The following is a 14,184-nucleotide window of genomic DNA, read 5'->3' as shown; positions in this document are numbered from 1 at the left end:
TACCGAATTTTCAATTCAAACCACCTCAAAACTTCACCAAATCATCGCAAAACTGAGATTCAAGCTCCTTAAGTTGTGCCCAATCTATTCTAATAACACCCACTCAAAACAAAGGAAAAATTTGATATTTTTTTGCTACAAATAGCTAATTGGCTAATATTAGTAATATTTTATCAATTGGCCAATTTTTGTAATGAACTACCTATAAATGGACATAGCTGGTAATTTTCCTTTTATAAACTAGTTGCCCGACCAGTCCACTACCGTAAATATCCCTTAAAAATATGGGTCCATGTTTGTTATAACTTGGGCTGGGCTATTAGATGTTATTATCAACCTTTTATAATCGAAAATCTCATAAAAAACACTATGTGATATGCTAACATTATTATAAATCTTCAATAAAATACTTTTCACACTCCAACCAAACACCGGAAAACATTTTTCATAAAAACATTTTAATAAAATAAGTCATTTTCCGGTATTTCCATCATATAATTATGCTTCAGTAAAGGCCAGATGATATTATACTCAACATTTCCAAAATATTAGCCCTTTACTTCCTCTATATGATAACATAGCGACCACATTACCATATCTTCAGCTCAAAGCTTAAAAATTTGAGATTAATCACTTTTAGAATCTAGACCAAAAAGGTACTGTATATCTTAACAATACAATAAGAAAAAACATGTCTATACAGTCAACTCCAAGATCCCAACATTCTATCCTCTTCTAATTTCTTTATAATCAGTAAGAAAGGGAAGGAAAAAAAAAAAAAAAAAAGATTAACACAGCTACAGGAAGCACAACATTAATCAAGAGAACTGACTTTTAAGGCCTTGTAGCCTTGCAACATGGCAACCTCAAGAAGTAAATCTTGATCTATCTATATTATAGTTGATGCAAAGTCTAATGAACATAAAAAGTTAAAAAAGACTCTCCACCTATTTGAATACTAGAGTGTTTCTGCCCTACTCACTTCAGCTCAAGTATCAGACACTTAAAGACGATGAATCTCTCTGCTAGCTCTGATCTGTCAATAGTGAAGCCGCGACTCTCTTCAATGATTCACTAGCTTTCTTCATATCAGATTCTGAGTGCCCTGCTGAGACAAACAATCGAAGCCCAACTGGCAACTTACATTTATCAAGTGTCGATCTCTTTGAAGTAACAACAAAAACAGAATCTTCCTTCAATACCTGCAAATGACAATATTTTGTGGAGAATCTATTAGGATGCGTAAGAGAATAAGAATAAGAAGAAATTACGGCTACAACTTGAAAGTAGATCATAGATTATGACTTACACGATCCGCGATATCTTCTAGCAGTTTTAGGTCACTGTTTGAGGAACCCGTGGACTTCTTTAGTCTTAGAAAAACTATGGGAGAGAGTGGATCACTCACTATTTCGAGCCCTTTAATATCGGATAGACCTGCAACCACACAAGGTAATAAGTTGATATCTTCCCGCAACCACTGATTATTTGGTGTAAGGGAAAATACCTTTAAACAACATCTTAATGTTTTCCCTCAATTTTGTGATAAGGTCAGGATTTTCTTCCAGGATATCAAAAGCTTTGATTGCAGCACTTGCTAGATATGGAGGTAAAGAAGCAGAAAACACGTAACCAGAACTACTGAGGCGCTGCCAAACAAAAGAAAACCGGCTTTATTGAGAAAAAATAAACAGGAGATAGTGACAAGATGTTTTTTTGGGGAGAGAAGGGAAGTGTGACTATACCAATCCCATTTTAATACCTGGTGTTCAATGACTCTTGTACTCCCGGTGCAAAATCCTCCTTCTGTGGCCAATGCATGTCCCATGGCAGCAGTAATGATATCTATCTTGTCGACCTGCAAAAAGGATAACCTGATTAAGGTTCTACATACAGAAAATTCAAATCCATAATAATACAAGATGGCTATCAATTGAATGGCATTACCGGAACATTGTAATGTTCTGTTAGACCTTTACCGGAACTGCCAAGCACACCCAAGGAATTGCTTTCATCCAACAATACCCGGAACCTGTATTTTTCCTTCAGTTTGATGATCTCATCCAATGGAGCGACTTGACCAGAATTCTAGATGTTGAAGAAACAAATGAAATTAAAGAATAATCTTCTTGGTGAATTGAGAAGAGGTGAGGTCCAGGTAGTGCTACGACATACAGCTTTGACAATTAAACAATAAAAAAGAAGATACCTGATATACTGCTTCAACAACAATATATCGCCTAAGTTTTTTAGCTCGCTTGTTTTCTTGAGTGATTTTCTCCAATGTATTTCTCAAGGACTCCATATCATTGTGCTTGAAGTATATGATTGTACTTCTAGAGAGCTGAAGTCCATTTTGTATTCCCCAATGGACACCTTCATCCCTAAGCAAGCAAAAGTCATGGTTGAAAATGAGAACTAATTCATGAAATGCTACCTGGTTCTCCATAATCCCCTGGTTCTCCATAATCCCCTTCTCCTACCCCCAATAAAAGATATCTCATCCTGTGTAAGGATATATCTATTCTACAGCCTGAGCTCATCTTGTAAAAAAACAAACAAATAATATCTATGATCAACGTGCAAAGAGTGAATTAACTTACGCAACAATGACATCTCCCTTCTTGCAAAATGCTGGAATTGCACTGAACATGGTAGAAAGCCCATAAGAGTAGAGTATAGAATCAGGAGTCCCAAGAAACTTAGCTATCCTGGCCTCACAATCAAGGTGAACATCTGTATGTATGAGAAAAAGAATGATAAGAGGTTGGCAAATACAGGAGAAGAAAATTAACTAAACTCCTTATTTATGAAAATCACAAATTATACCAATTGTTCCATAAAATCCACGAGGACCACAAGAACCTACTCCATATTTCTCCAACGCCCTGGTGCATGTCTCCTGATATACGACATTAGGCAATGATAAACCTGAACCAAATTACAATTCAAAATGTTCAAGAGAGAAGGGTTTCTTACAAGTAACTTTCCATTTCCTAATAATCCAAGGTAATTGGCTGAAGTAAAATTTACTACTTCCTTGCCATTAACAATTGTATGAGGACCTGCAGCGCTGCATTAATAAAACTTGTAAGCAATTAGATAAAATGAGAGCACTCAAGTAAATAGAAACTACAACCATAGAAATATGGGGGTTTCATAAACTTGACTTACAACTTTTATAGCCTGAGTAAGTTCGAGTAGAAGAAACAAATAAGCTAATCTCGCTCCAAACTTGCATATGTTTTAACTTTTTGTACTGATTTGCATCCTCCCAGATGCTTATTGAATGAAATAGGAGGTACAGGAGTTATTAACTTTTTGTACTGATCAAAATAACAAGCCAAACCTGCATGTATTCTCTTTTTAATTTTTAAAACCAAAAAGGGCATAGGTAGATGTGTTACACAATTAGCGCTTATCTAGATTTTTCTCCTCTCGTGAACTCAGGTTCAGTGGATCTTTTCTAGTGTCAAGATATCCCAATCAACTCATTGAGTTCCATACCTTTGGGTCTCGTCCTCTTTGACCTAAAAAGCTTGAGCCCCAATCCTTAATAGGAGGAACCAAAGCCTTAAATCAATTTTCAGAGTTCTCTGTCAGTCAGGATCACCAGACCATAAGAAAAAGAGATTCTCTATGTGGCTTCCAAAGTCAGTAGCATGGCATTTGAATTAGTTCCTATATTCTTTGGCTGGTTCTATCACTTACAGCTTGTTTGGATGGTTGTTACCCATCGTTTTATAATGTATTGTATTGTATTGTATTGTGTCGTTTTATGAATACAACGTTTGAATAGATTGTTTGTTTACTGTTGTTAAATAATATTTTCTTGTTTGGTTTGACTGTATCGTACTGTACTGTAACTGATAAGTTTACTAAAATACCCTCAATTGTTTAAATATTAAATATATCAAGAATTACGCATAAAAATAATTTAATAAAATCCCTTCCTACTAATTTATCACCAAATATGTCTTATAAAGAAAGGAACAAAAATTGGCAGAACAAAGAAACAAAGAATGGGAGTTAAAGTAATTAGAATTGGAGTTAAATAACATTAGGATAAAAAATGAAACAAAAAAAAAAAGGCAAAACCTATACATTTTACATTGGAGTTTGAAGCGGCAGAAGTTCTGGAAAAAAAGGACGAAGACAGAGTAGATTATACGTTGGAGATTTGGAGTTAAAATTAAAAAAAGGTAAAGGGTAAAATAGAATTATGGAGTAATGAGTTAGGGCATAATTGGAAAGAAAAATAGGAAACAATCCCACCACACCAAATCAATTGTTTCAAAAAAGGGATTTTTCATTATTTCGGAACAATGAATTTAACAATACAATACAACCAATTTTAATGAAATAATCAAAATAAACATCATTTTGGGATAACAATACAATATGATATAATATCTAACAACCATCCAAACAAGCTGTTAAGCGAGAATAGAATCTTACAGTGGTAAAAGGCATAATTAGAAATGTGCAGAATACTGACTTGTATAACGAGAATACATATGCTTCGCTTTTCAAAGGAAAAAAAAAGAGAGTATTTCCACCTTTCAAGTACTGGAGGCTCCGATTTCATCTCATCTGTAATGGTGGGAATAAGAGGTTCTGGCACCCATTCATCACATAGCTCATCTATTTCCTAAATACCAAAGCACACATCATCAGCTTGAATGTAGCATGTTGCATAGAAGATAGAAAACTTGCATACAAATGCTGTCAAGCTATAAACAATAACATTTTTTTTTAATTTTAACAATCACTGAGGCCCATAAATATGAAAATATTATCAAATAGTACATAAAGTATGGATGGACCCAGCATTAATAGTAACGCCAAGGAAAGACTTGTACACATGTAAGTGAGAAGCCTACCTCCTATGTATGAACACCAAAATGCGGAGATTATATAATGGCACCAACCGCTATACAATGGTCAAGATAAAAGATTCCTAAAGAAAATAGAATGTTGGAGCTCTTTAATTTTCAAGTTGAAGGTCATTGCCCAAGCACCTTACAGCTTAGAGCATAGGATGGAGAAAGCAGAGTTGGAAATCTTTAAGTTAGGTTCTACTTTGAGAGATCATTAAAGCAGCAGCTTTTTATTCTATTCTTCTAAGAATGTAAAACTTTTTTAAGTTTATTATTTTTTCTGGCCTACATCAAGCATAGGACTTTCTGCAACTTTTAAAGAGAAGAGCTGGTTAAAGTGTGAGACCCTGTCTTGATCGCTTTCCAATAAGATAATCATTTAACTACACAAATCAAAAACTGGAAGATGGGAGTGTATCATAAATACAATAATTTCCCTTTTAAGCATATCATCGTCTTAGTAATGAGGAAGAGCAATCAAATACCAATTGGACCTTGACTATGGAGGCAATTCTGTTCATATGAATGAGCAAATCAAACAAACAAAAACAACAACTACTAAGCCTCAGTCCCAAAAAGTATGAGAAAATCAAAGAGAGTGAACAAGAAAGAACAAAAGATGGACTAACAGAGAAACAAAGATAGAACTGGTGGAATAACACAAGGGACTAACCTTCTTTGTCAATGGTCTTTTAGGTGGTTTATAACTTTTCTGCGATAGTAGGAAAAGTATGACTACAAGGAGAAGACCCTCCACAAATAGATGCCCTGCAGGATCAAGAGTACGTCTTCCCACAAGTCATCATCTAGTTTAACAGCCAATAGCAATCTTTTTATGGATAGGGAAAATACCTTCCATCTAGTTTAACAGCAGTAGCAATTTTTTATGGATAGGGAAATTACCTCCAATGTTAACTCCAAACACCACAGCTCTTGCAAATGGAGCCTCGGATATCCACGTCACCCAATCAGATGCATCTCTCAACGTATTTGTAACAACTGATATTGTTGCATCCATTATCTATATGGGAAAGAAGTTGTTCCATTCACATAATTTTTGGTATTCTATGATACCCCAAGAGTTCATGTATAATCATAAAAGGAACTGGAATTAAGAGACTAAAAGATAAGCATTTAAAGCGCCAGAGAATCAACATTACACATTTTTAGATAAAGTGAGCATTGACCATCAACCATAATGTTGTTATATATCTTTTCACGTTAACATTTTCACAATAAGTTTCAAAAATGTCGCCAGTCCTATGGTTGTTATGAACAATTAATTATTTTGTTAGAAAAAGTTATACTTAATCATTCCTTTGTGTAACAAAACATAACTCAGGTCATCAGGTGTTGTATTGAAGAAAATGATAAGTTAGACGCTATACAATAGGCACACAACTATAAATAATATTATACTGTCAGAAACTCATCCAGAAAACAAATTCATTCTCTTGTCTTGAGGAATTGCATGGTCCTAAAGAACATAAATCATTATCATTTTTTTGGCAGAGAAGACAGAATCACATTTGACAGATGAAAACTAGAAAATTTATCCTATAACTGCTTTATGCTAACAAATGAAAATTCAGTCTTCTTTTACTGTCTAATGTGTCTATTTGCCTTCCACACTCAGCATGTCCATCACACAGCTCATGAATTATGGAATTATGAAATCAACCAAATTGGACAATTGAGCATATATGTGATCGTTAGAGTATGATCTAAGCTTAAAAGAAATGTGTGAAGATGCAATTCCAACTCTGTCAGATCAGAAGACCTCAACCATTTGGCCACAGAGAGAAAAAAACTAACTTCTCTTTCTTGAATTATCTTAAAGTACATAAATAAATAAATGTTTGTATAAAAGATACTCCTAACATATTTGACGGAAGGCTTTTTCTTTACAAGTTATGCAACCAAGGAAAGATAATCTTGACTTACATTATCAAAAAATAATATAAACTAAAGTATGAAGCATAAGCAAGATGCTTAGCACAGAACCTAAAATCTTAGTACCTTTTTTTTATGGTAAAAGTGACCAATGTTAGACTTGAACCAGACAGGCCGACATAGATAACTCATTCTTTGGAAATAAATTTTTTACAGCTTGTTTGGATGGTTGTTATGTAACGTTTCATTATATATCGTATCATATTGTATTGTATCGTTTTGATGTATACAATATTATTGTTTATCGTCATTTCGTGATGTCATGCGCTAACAATATGGGGAAGAAAAAATAGGGTGCGAGGTAAAATTATTATATAAAGTGGCACTTTTCGTGTTACGTAGATGATACGATACATTAAAATTTAAGTAACACTCAAAATAAACATCGTATTTAAAGTAACAAATACGATATAATACAACAAGTAACAACCATCCAAACAAGCTGTTAACCTACACCAAAAAGTATATCTCACTCTCAAAATGAGATAAATTACAGTTAAAAATCTTAGTTAAAGACCATTCTCTGCAGAAAAAGGAACATAAATTATGGGACATATTAACTAGTAGTGTTATCTCATGTCCGTAGTAGGTAACATAAAGAGCTCCTAATTTCTGCAAATAGTTAAATGAAACTCACTTCATCATCTGAATAAAACTATAGAATGGAAATCTGAATTACACCAATAAATAAATCCAAGCACAAAAATTCCTACTTTGGTTCCTTCCATCAAACCATAGTTCAGATTTGATCCAAGAGATGACAACTTCAATCCAAGATTTGTACATTAAAATCCTCAGAAACTAGGAATTGTTTAAGAAGTACATAAAATTTTACATTTTCGCACACAATTTATCTTTAAAATACAAGAGAATCGCCAAAAAAATAAAATAAATTATAAAACTCAGATTTGAAGAATACCCAAATGAAATATTACATTTTTAAATGAGAATTTCATAAAATACTGACCTGAAAAGAGTGGTTCTTGAAGCTTCAATGGTGTCCTCAAAGATTAGCTTTATTACCCAATTTGCTATTAAGATTATGGATTTTGTTTGCAGATTTTTTAATGGTGGATTTTATGGTTTTTAAATGGGGATTGAATATAGTACTAATAATTAGCGATTGATGCAGAAAGGAAAAATACAGATTGGCTCTACATGGATGAGATGGCTGTCAAAGGCAGATGTTAGAAACAGGTCAGCAGGTCTACTGGTCAATACAATATTCTTTTTTTTTTCCCTTTTTAAGTGAAAATTAATTGATTATAATTTAATAATAATAATGTGTGTGAAGTAAATTCTTTTTTGCGTTTTTCTTAATAAATTATTTTTTATTTCTGGACTACATTTGGTATTTGTGGGAATAAGTTATAAACTTTATTTACAACTAAATTCCTATAAAATTTACAAAGGTTAATACTGCTTAATTTTAATATTTCTCGCTTTGACGTGTACATGAGGCTTGTGACTCGTTTGGTTTCTTTATTTAATAATTAATAATTAATAATATACTAGTAGTGAACTATTTTGAAAAAAAAAAAGGGATTGCTAGCTTCATCATTGATTAAAAGAAAAAGTTATTACTGTATTTAACAGTAGAGTGATTACTTAGCACAAATGCCACAACACCTCAGACGAATTTCAAATCGGCAAAAAAGGAAAAAGATGCTACGTATATAAGGAAGCATATCGTAGACCTTAGTGACACGTTTAAAGTTGTGTAAGCCTAGGCTCAAAAAGCGAACAATATTACTAGTGAGTTGAGTTGTCATGGCATAGAGCCACTTACATGCAACCTTGAGCGATAGTTGGTCAAACCTCAACGAAGACGTTGAGTCCCTAAGACAGGGGTTTATGTAACACCACGGGAAAGATGTTTCTTTTATAAGGAAGCTTGCCTTAGACCCTAGTGACATTTGTGCGAGCCTAACCCCAATGAGAATAATATCACTAGGCGTATGGGCTTTTACAGTTGCACTTAGCAAAGAACTGATTATTTAATGGGATTTTTCCTTTCTATATAATATTTGGAACTTATTTACTAAAATTGTCCTAATTTTGTATATTACCTGCCCTAAATAAGGTTTGCTTACAATTTATATATAATCTATTATTAGTGCCTTAAATTAGGGGATTCAGCTACATTATTTTTGCTTTAAATTAAGAGATTCACTTACGCCGTCCTTTTTCTTTTTTCTCTCCTTTCTTTTTTAAAAATAAAAATATATTCCATTATGCCATGGTAGTAATATACTTTTTCAAGAGACACAAAAATCATTGAACCAACGTTTAAATTTGATACTATAAATTTGGCCACCTTCTATTTTCTCCAACCATTGGACTAAGGGAAGAAAACTGATCCTAATTGATTTAGAAATCTTAGAACCAACAAACTAATTAGTGCTCAAGATAGAAAGACATGTTCTGTCAAGCATTGTAATTTACCGGGGTCCAACTTCTGTTCCTTCTTCACGGTAAGCATTTGAGAAGCTGGATCCAATATCCAACCCAATTTGTATGGTACAACAACATACAAATTAAAAATAAATTTCGTACAAAGTTAATACATCCACGATATGTAAACAAAAAACAAGGGTGAGTCTCGGATGGTTAACGGATCAATTTTGGACTTGACATTATAGCTGAAGTTTTCTGGTGTCTCTACTCTAGTTTCCTCATATGCGATCGCGTGGGAAAGGCCGTGATCGCGTAGGCTTAACTGGACAGTGGAGGATTTTGTTCTACGCGTTCGCGAGAAGGAGGATGCGAACGCGTAGTTGTGGGATGTTGTGATTTGCGAATGCGTGGCCAAGGTCGCATTAGCGTAGGGTATTGGTGGCAGAAGCTGGGGTTCACGCATTTGTTCTTTGCGGTCGCGTGAGGAAGGACGCGATCGCGTAGGTCTGAGGAGTCAGGTGTATGCGATCGCGGATGTGGGGATGCGTTCGCGTAGGCTTAATTCTTGGGCCAGCTGAGTTGTACTTCGCGATCGCGAGGCAATTCCCGCGATCGTGATTAACGATCATTGGGGAGAACTTTATATATTTCTAAATGAGGGTTTGAGTTCATAACACAAAAATTGATTTGGGAGCTCGGTGGGAGGCAATTCTTGGAGAGTTGTTCACGTGGGTGTTTGGAGTAAGTGATTCTTACCTAATTTTGGTTAATTTCCATGATTATGCCTTTGATTTCAACATTAAATTTGTGATTTGGGGTGGAAAGTTGGGAATAGTGGAGAAAAGTTCTTGGGCTAAATTTTAAGGTTTTGATCGAGATTTTAGCATCAGATTTGAGTAATTTTGGTATGGGCGGTGGACTCGTGGTTGAATGGGTATTTGGATTTTGTGACTTTTACCCGATTCCGAGACGTGGGCCCGAGGGCTGACTTTTGAGTTGACTTTTTGACTTTTGATTTAGAGCTTAGTATTTTCTTATGGGATTGATTCCTTTAGTTTCTGCTGATTGTATTGAATTATTTGTTGCTAGATTCGAGGCATTCGGAGGTCGTATAGCGAGGCAAAGGTGTGTTGGAGGAGAGATTTGCACGGCTTGAGGTAAGTAACAGTTCTAAATCTGGTTCTGAGGGTATGAAACCCCGTACTATGTGTCATGTGATTGGTTTGGAGGTGACGCAAATGCTAGGTGACGGGCGTGTGGGCGTGCACCGTAGGAATTGTGACTTGGTCGATTCCATAGAATTGTGAAGTTGAATAATCTGTTGTAGCCATATGCTCTCCAAGTGTTATAGAAATTTGACTGCAAATCATGTTAGAAATCATGTTTAGGCTATGTATTGGTACTGTAGGGACCCACAGAGGCCGTGTTACATGTTGAATTATCTGCTAATTGCTGCTTGTACTCAGTCACAGTTTTACTTGCATATCATATCTCTGTCTCTATTGTTCTTTGTTAATACATTATATCATTTTGTTTAGGCTGAATACCATGATTTCTGAGAGCCCGAGAGACAGGAGAGGTTGATGACTGAGTGAGGCCGAGGGCTTGATTGTAAGGTTATTTATGGGATCGGGTTGCACGCCACAACATGTTTCATTGATATATGCCATGATTGGCTTGTTATAGCGCTTGGACTGAAGGAACCCCTCCGGAGTAAAGACACACCCTTAGTGAGCGCAGGTACCTACTGCGAGCGAGTGCCGAGTGCTGAGCGATTGAGATGAATGAGTAACTATGAGGAATAAGTGATTGCGAGGTTGGAGTGAATGGGAGGACTGAGTGATTGTTGCTCTGAGAGGATGCATTTGACTTCATTACTATTTCACTTAGCTGTTATATATCACTATCTTGAAATTTCTAAGATATATTTTATTCTATTTCGCTTGAACTTGACATGAATTAACTGTTGACCTAAATTGTCGAACTTGAAAGCATGTCCACCTTCCTATGTTGAAATTACTGTAATTGAACTATAACTGTGAAGCTCGTCACTACTTTCGATACTTTATTTAGTCTTGTAACTTATTGAGTTGGTTGTACTCACGCTATACACTGCACTTCATGTGCAGATCTAAGTATTTCCGGACACGGTGGGTGTTGATTTCTTTGCGCAGTTGATCGTTTGGAGATTTTTAGGTAGTTGCCCGGCGTTTCGCAGATCTTATCTCTCCTTCCCTATCTTTCCACTTTATGTATTTAGTTTCAGACTATTATCGATAGTACTCCCAGACTTGTGTTGTATAGACGCTCATGTACTTTGTGACACCCTGATTTTTAGGAACTTCCGCGTTGTGTTTTGGGTTTTCTATCCTATTTATGAGAATTTTATTATTTAAACTGCTTTGACTCATTTTCAGTTAAAAGTGTTGGGAATATTATGAAATGTCGGCTTGCATAGTACCACATTAGGCGCTATCACGACGGGTTAGATTTTGGGTCGTGACAGCCAATATTGTAGAATAAGAATTCCTAAAGTACGAATATATGAAAAATCATAGACGACTAGGTATTCCTAAATATGTTGCCTACAAAAGGCGTCATGAGATTCGGTAAGAAGGGAAAGCTTAGTCTGAGATATATGGTGCCTTATAGAGTCATTCAACGGATATGCAGAGTAGCTTATGATCTTAATTTCCTCCAGAGTTAGAGTCAGTCCATTATCCATGCTACGGAAGTGCATTGGAGACCCTTCTTGGGTTGTCCCAATAGATGACGTTCAGACCACAGAGGAACTATCTTCTGAGGAGATTCCAGTGGTTATCTTAGATTGATAGATCATTAGGTTGAGGACCAAAAAGGTAGCATCCGTGAAGGTTTTATGGAGAAGCAAGAATGTGGAAGAGATGACGTGGGAAGCGGAGGAAGAATTGAATCTAAATAACCTCGCCTATTTCAAACTGAAGATATGGCTCGAGATGGGATATTCAAACTAGTAGATCGTGAGGTGAGCTCTTATTTTTGACTTGCAGTACTTATGATTGACGATCGTGTGAGGCCAAGTATTGCTAGTTATAGACATTGGCCTATGTGGCAAGTAGTATGTTTTTTGGCTGCGTGTAGGTTGGTACTAGTCCAGTTTACAAAGGAGACTTTGGCAGATTTTTCGCAACTCTGTAAGTGTTAACATTCGAGGACGAATGTTCTTAAGGGGGGAAGGATGTTACACCCCATACTTTCATGTTGGATTGCATCTTAACTGAATCTATATAAGTCGGAGAGCTTAAGGACTTCTACCAAGATAATGATTAGTTAAAACAAGTGTTAAGAAAGTACCGTGAGGGTTGGAGACTCATAAGCGCATCAATCAACATTGGAGGACGAATGTTGCGAAGGGAGGAATGATGTTACACCCCATGTTTTCGTACGTAAAAGTACGCCGTAAATTAACTGATGTAAGCTCGAAATGAGATCATCTTTGAAAGTAAATAAAGTAAGTTAATCATGTTACCTTGGAGGTTACAAATATTTAAGATCATGAACTTCAAGTACCCAGATGGTTGGAAGGCTTAAAAGCTAAACGAATTGAAGAAAATAAGTTTCGAGAAAGTCATCAAGTTGGGAATGTTATAACATGTACTTTTGGGGTGAGACTAGGGTGATTAAGTGATAAGGAGGTTATGTTATGAATTATTTTAGTTGTATGATAGTCGTGTGTTATATTTTGAAGTTAAGTGAGTTGTGGAACAAAAGTTTGCAAAGGTCATCACAAGTTGCGTTTATAAATGCGCTGAAAATTAGGTCAAATGTAGCAGAGCTTTTCTCTCAATATAATAAGAATTATGGGGTGATCCACCCACCAAATTGAATATCTACGAGTATAGTTTCTATCGTATTAAGCCATTCATCGATATGATGTCGGAGTCAAGAGATATTCGCCTTCTTGTGAGACTGCACAATCAACTTTATATGGAACCCACTTAGGCGATAGTCAACGTACTTCACTTTAAAAACGATTTGGGATTAATTTTTTACCCAACTTCGTCCCCAAACTCCTCTTAACCCTCCTAAACGGATTCACAAGGTTCAAGGGATATTCTAAAGTGATTACACCATATTTCAACATTAAAAGTTAGTTTTAGTGAAGAACAACACCTCTTTGAGGTTGTGCTGTCATTGAGGATAGTTGTGGTTGTGCTTGGCTGAAAGTTTAAGTTGTTGCTACTGGTTAAGGTAAGTATAACAACCTACTAATTGTGCTTAATCTTGCTTGTATGTTGGTTAAGTTGTTAGGATGATAAACTACAAGATAATACTTAAATTAGCTTGAGATATTGTTATTCTTGATGGATTGTTTTGAAAGTTGCTCTTATAAACTTTAAGTGGAGGGAAATTATGGGAAATAAATTGGATATAATATTTTTTTAGTGTCATTATTTTGGTTTACATGTCAAGCTTGTTGAGGAAAATGGTAACTGAAAAAGGAAATGCCTATAAAGCACTTGGAAGTTGTCCATAGTGATTTATCTTATGTTGGGCTATTTCGGTTAACTTTGAAAGTGAGTAGAAGGTTGGAAATCCTTTAAAACGTATATTCGTTATTATATTGGATATATTACTGAGTTCAAGAATGAATAATAATGGGGTTGAAGGGTGCTAAAGGGATTCAATCTGAGCTTGTCGCTCGTCATGATATGTTGATGACTTGTTAATGAAATATTTTGTACCCTATTGTTGATGTTTCTCTTATTGTATTGCTCTGGTTGTTGTTGTTGGTACATGGTATTAGAGGAGGTCCTTGTTACAGGGGAGATCCTTCCCAAATTTACGTAAACGAACCACTAGCTTAAGTTACAGACTTACCCTTACTCAACTCTAATTTTGAATCTCCTTATGTTATGGTAGATTGAGTTCAATTGTTTAAAGAGTTGCCCGGAAGATATTAAGGACTCAAGGG

The 14,184-nt window shown here is 35.4% G+C and overlaps 1 protein-coding gene across 2 annotated transcripts; it reads right to left on the bottom strand.

The window, feature by feature from the left end:
- LOC109223293 (long chain base biosynthesis protein 1-like) lies at positions 645-8,049 on the bottom strand. 2 transcript variants are annotated; one of them, XM_019387549.1, is made up of 13 exons: positions 7,801-8,049; positions 5,784-5,901; positions 5,554-5,648; positions 4,560-4,651; positions 2,980-3,073; positions 2,830-2,902; positions 2,604-2,736; positions 2,210-2,384; positions 1,948-2,088; positions 1,763-1,858; positions 1,508-1,649; positions 1,310-1,437; positions 645-1,202 (listed from the first exon to the last, which is right to left on the bottom strand). In XM_019387549.1, exons 2-13 carry the CDS (start codon positions 5,896-5,898, stop codon positions 1,026-1,028), a joined length of 1,461 nt encoding a protein of 486 aa, XP_019243094.1. In that variant the 5' UTR covers positions 5,899-5,901; positions 7,801-8,049; the 3' UTR covers positions 645-1,025. The 2 variants fall into 2 exon arrangements, with proteins under 2 accessions (XP_019243094.1, XP_019243095.1); XM_019387550.1 differs by having other exon boundaries at positions 5,784-5,945; positions 7,801-8,012.

This window comes from Nicotiana attenuata, chromosome 3 (assembly GCF_001879085.1).
Source record: "Nicotiana attenuata strain UT chromosome 3, NIATTr2, whole genome shotgun sequence".
NCBI lineage: Eukaryota > Viridiplantae > Streptophyta > Magnoliopsida > Solanales > Solanaceae > Nicotiana > Nicotiana attenuata.
The sequence above is the reverse complement of the archived record's forward strand: the minus strand, read 5'-3'. Positions and strand labels throughout refer to the sequence as shown.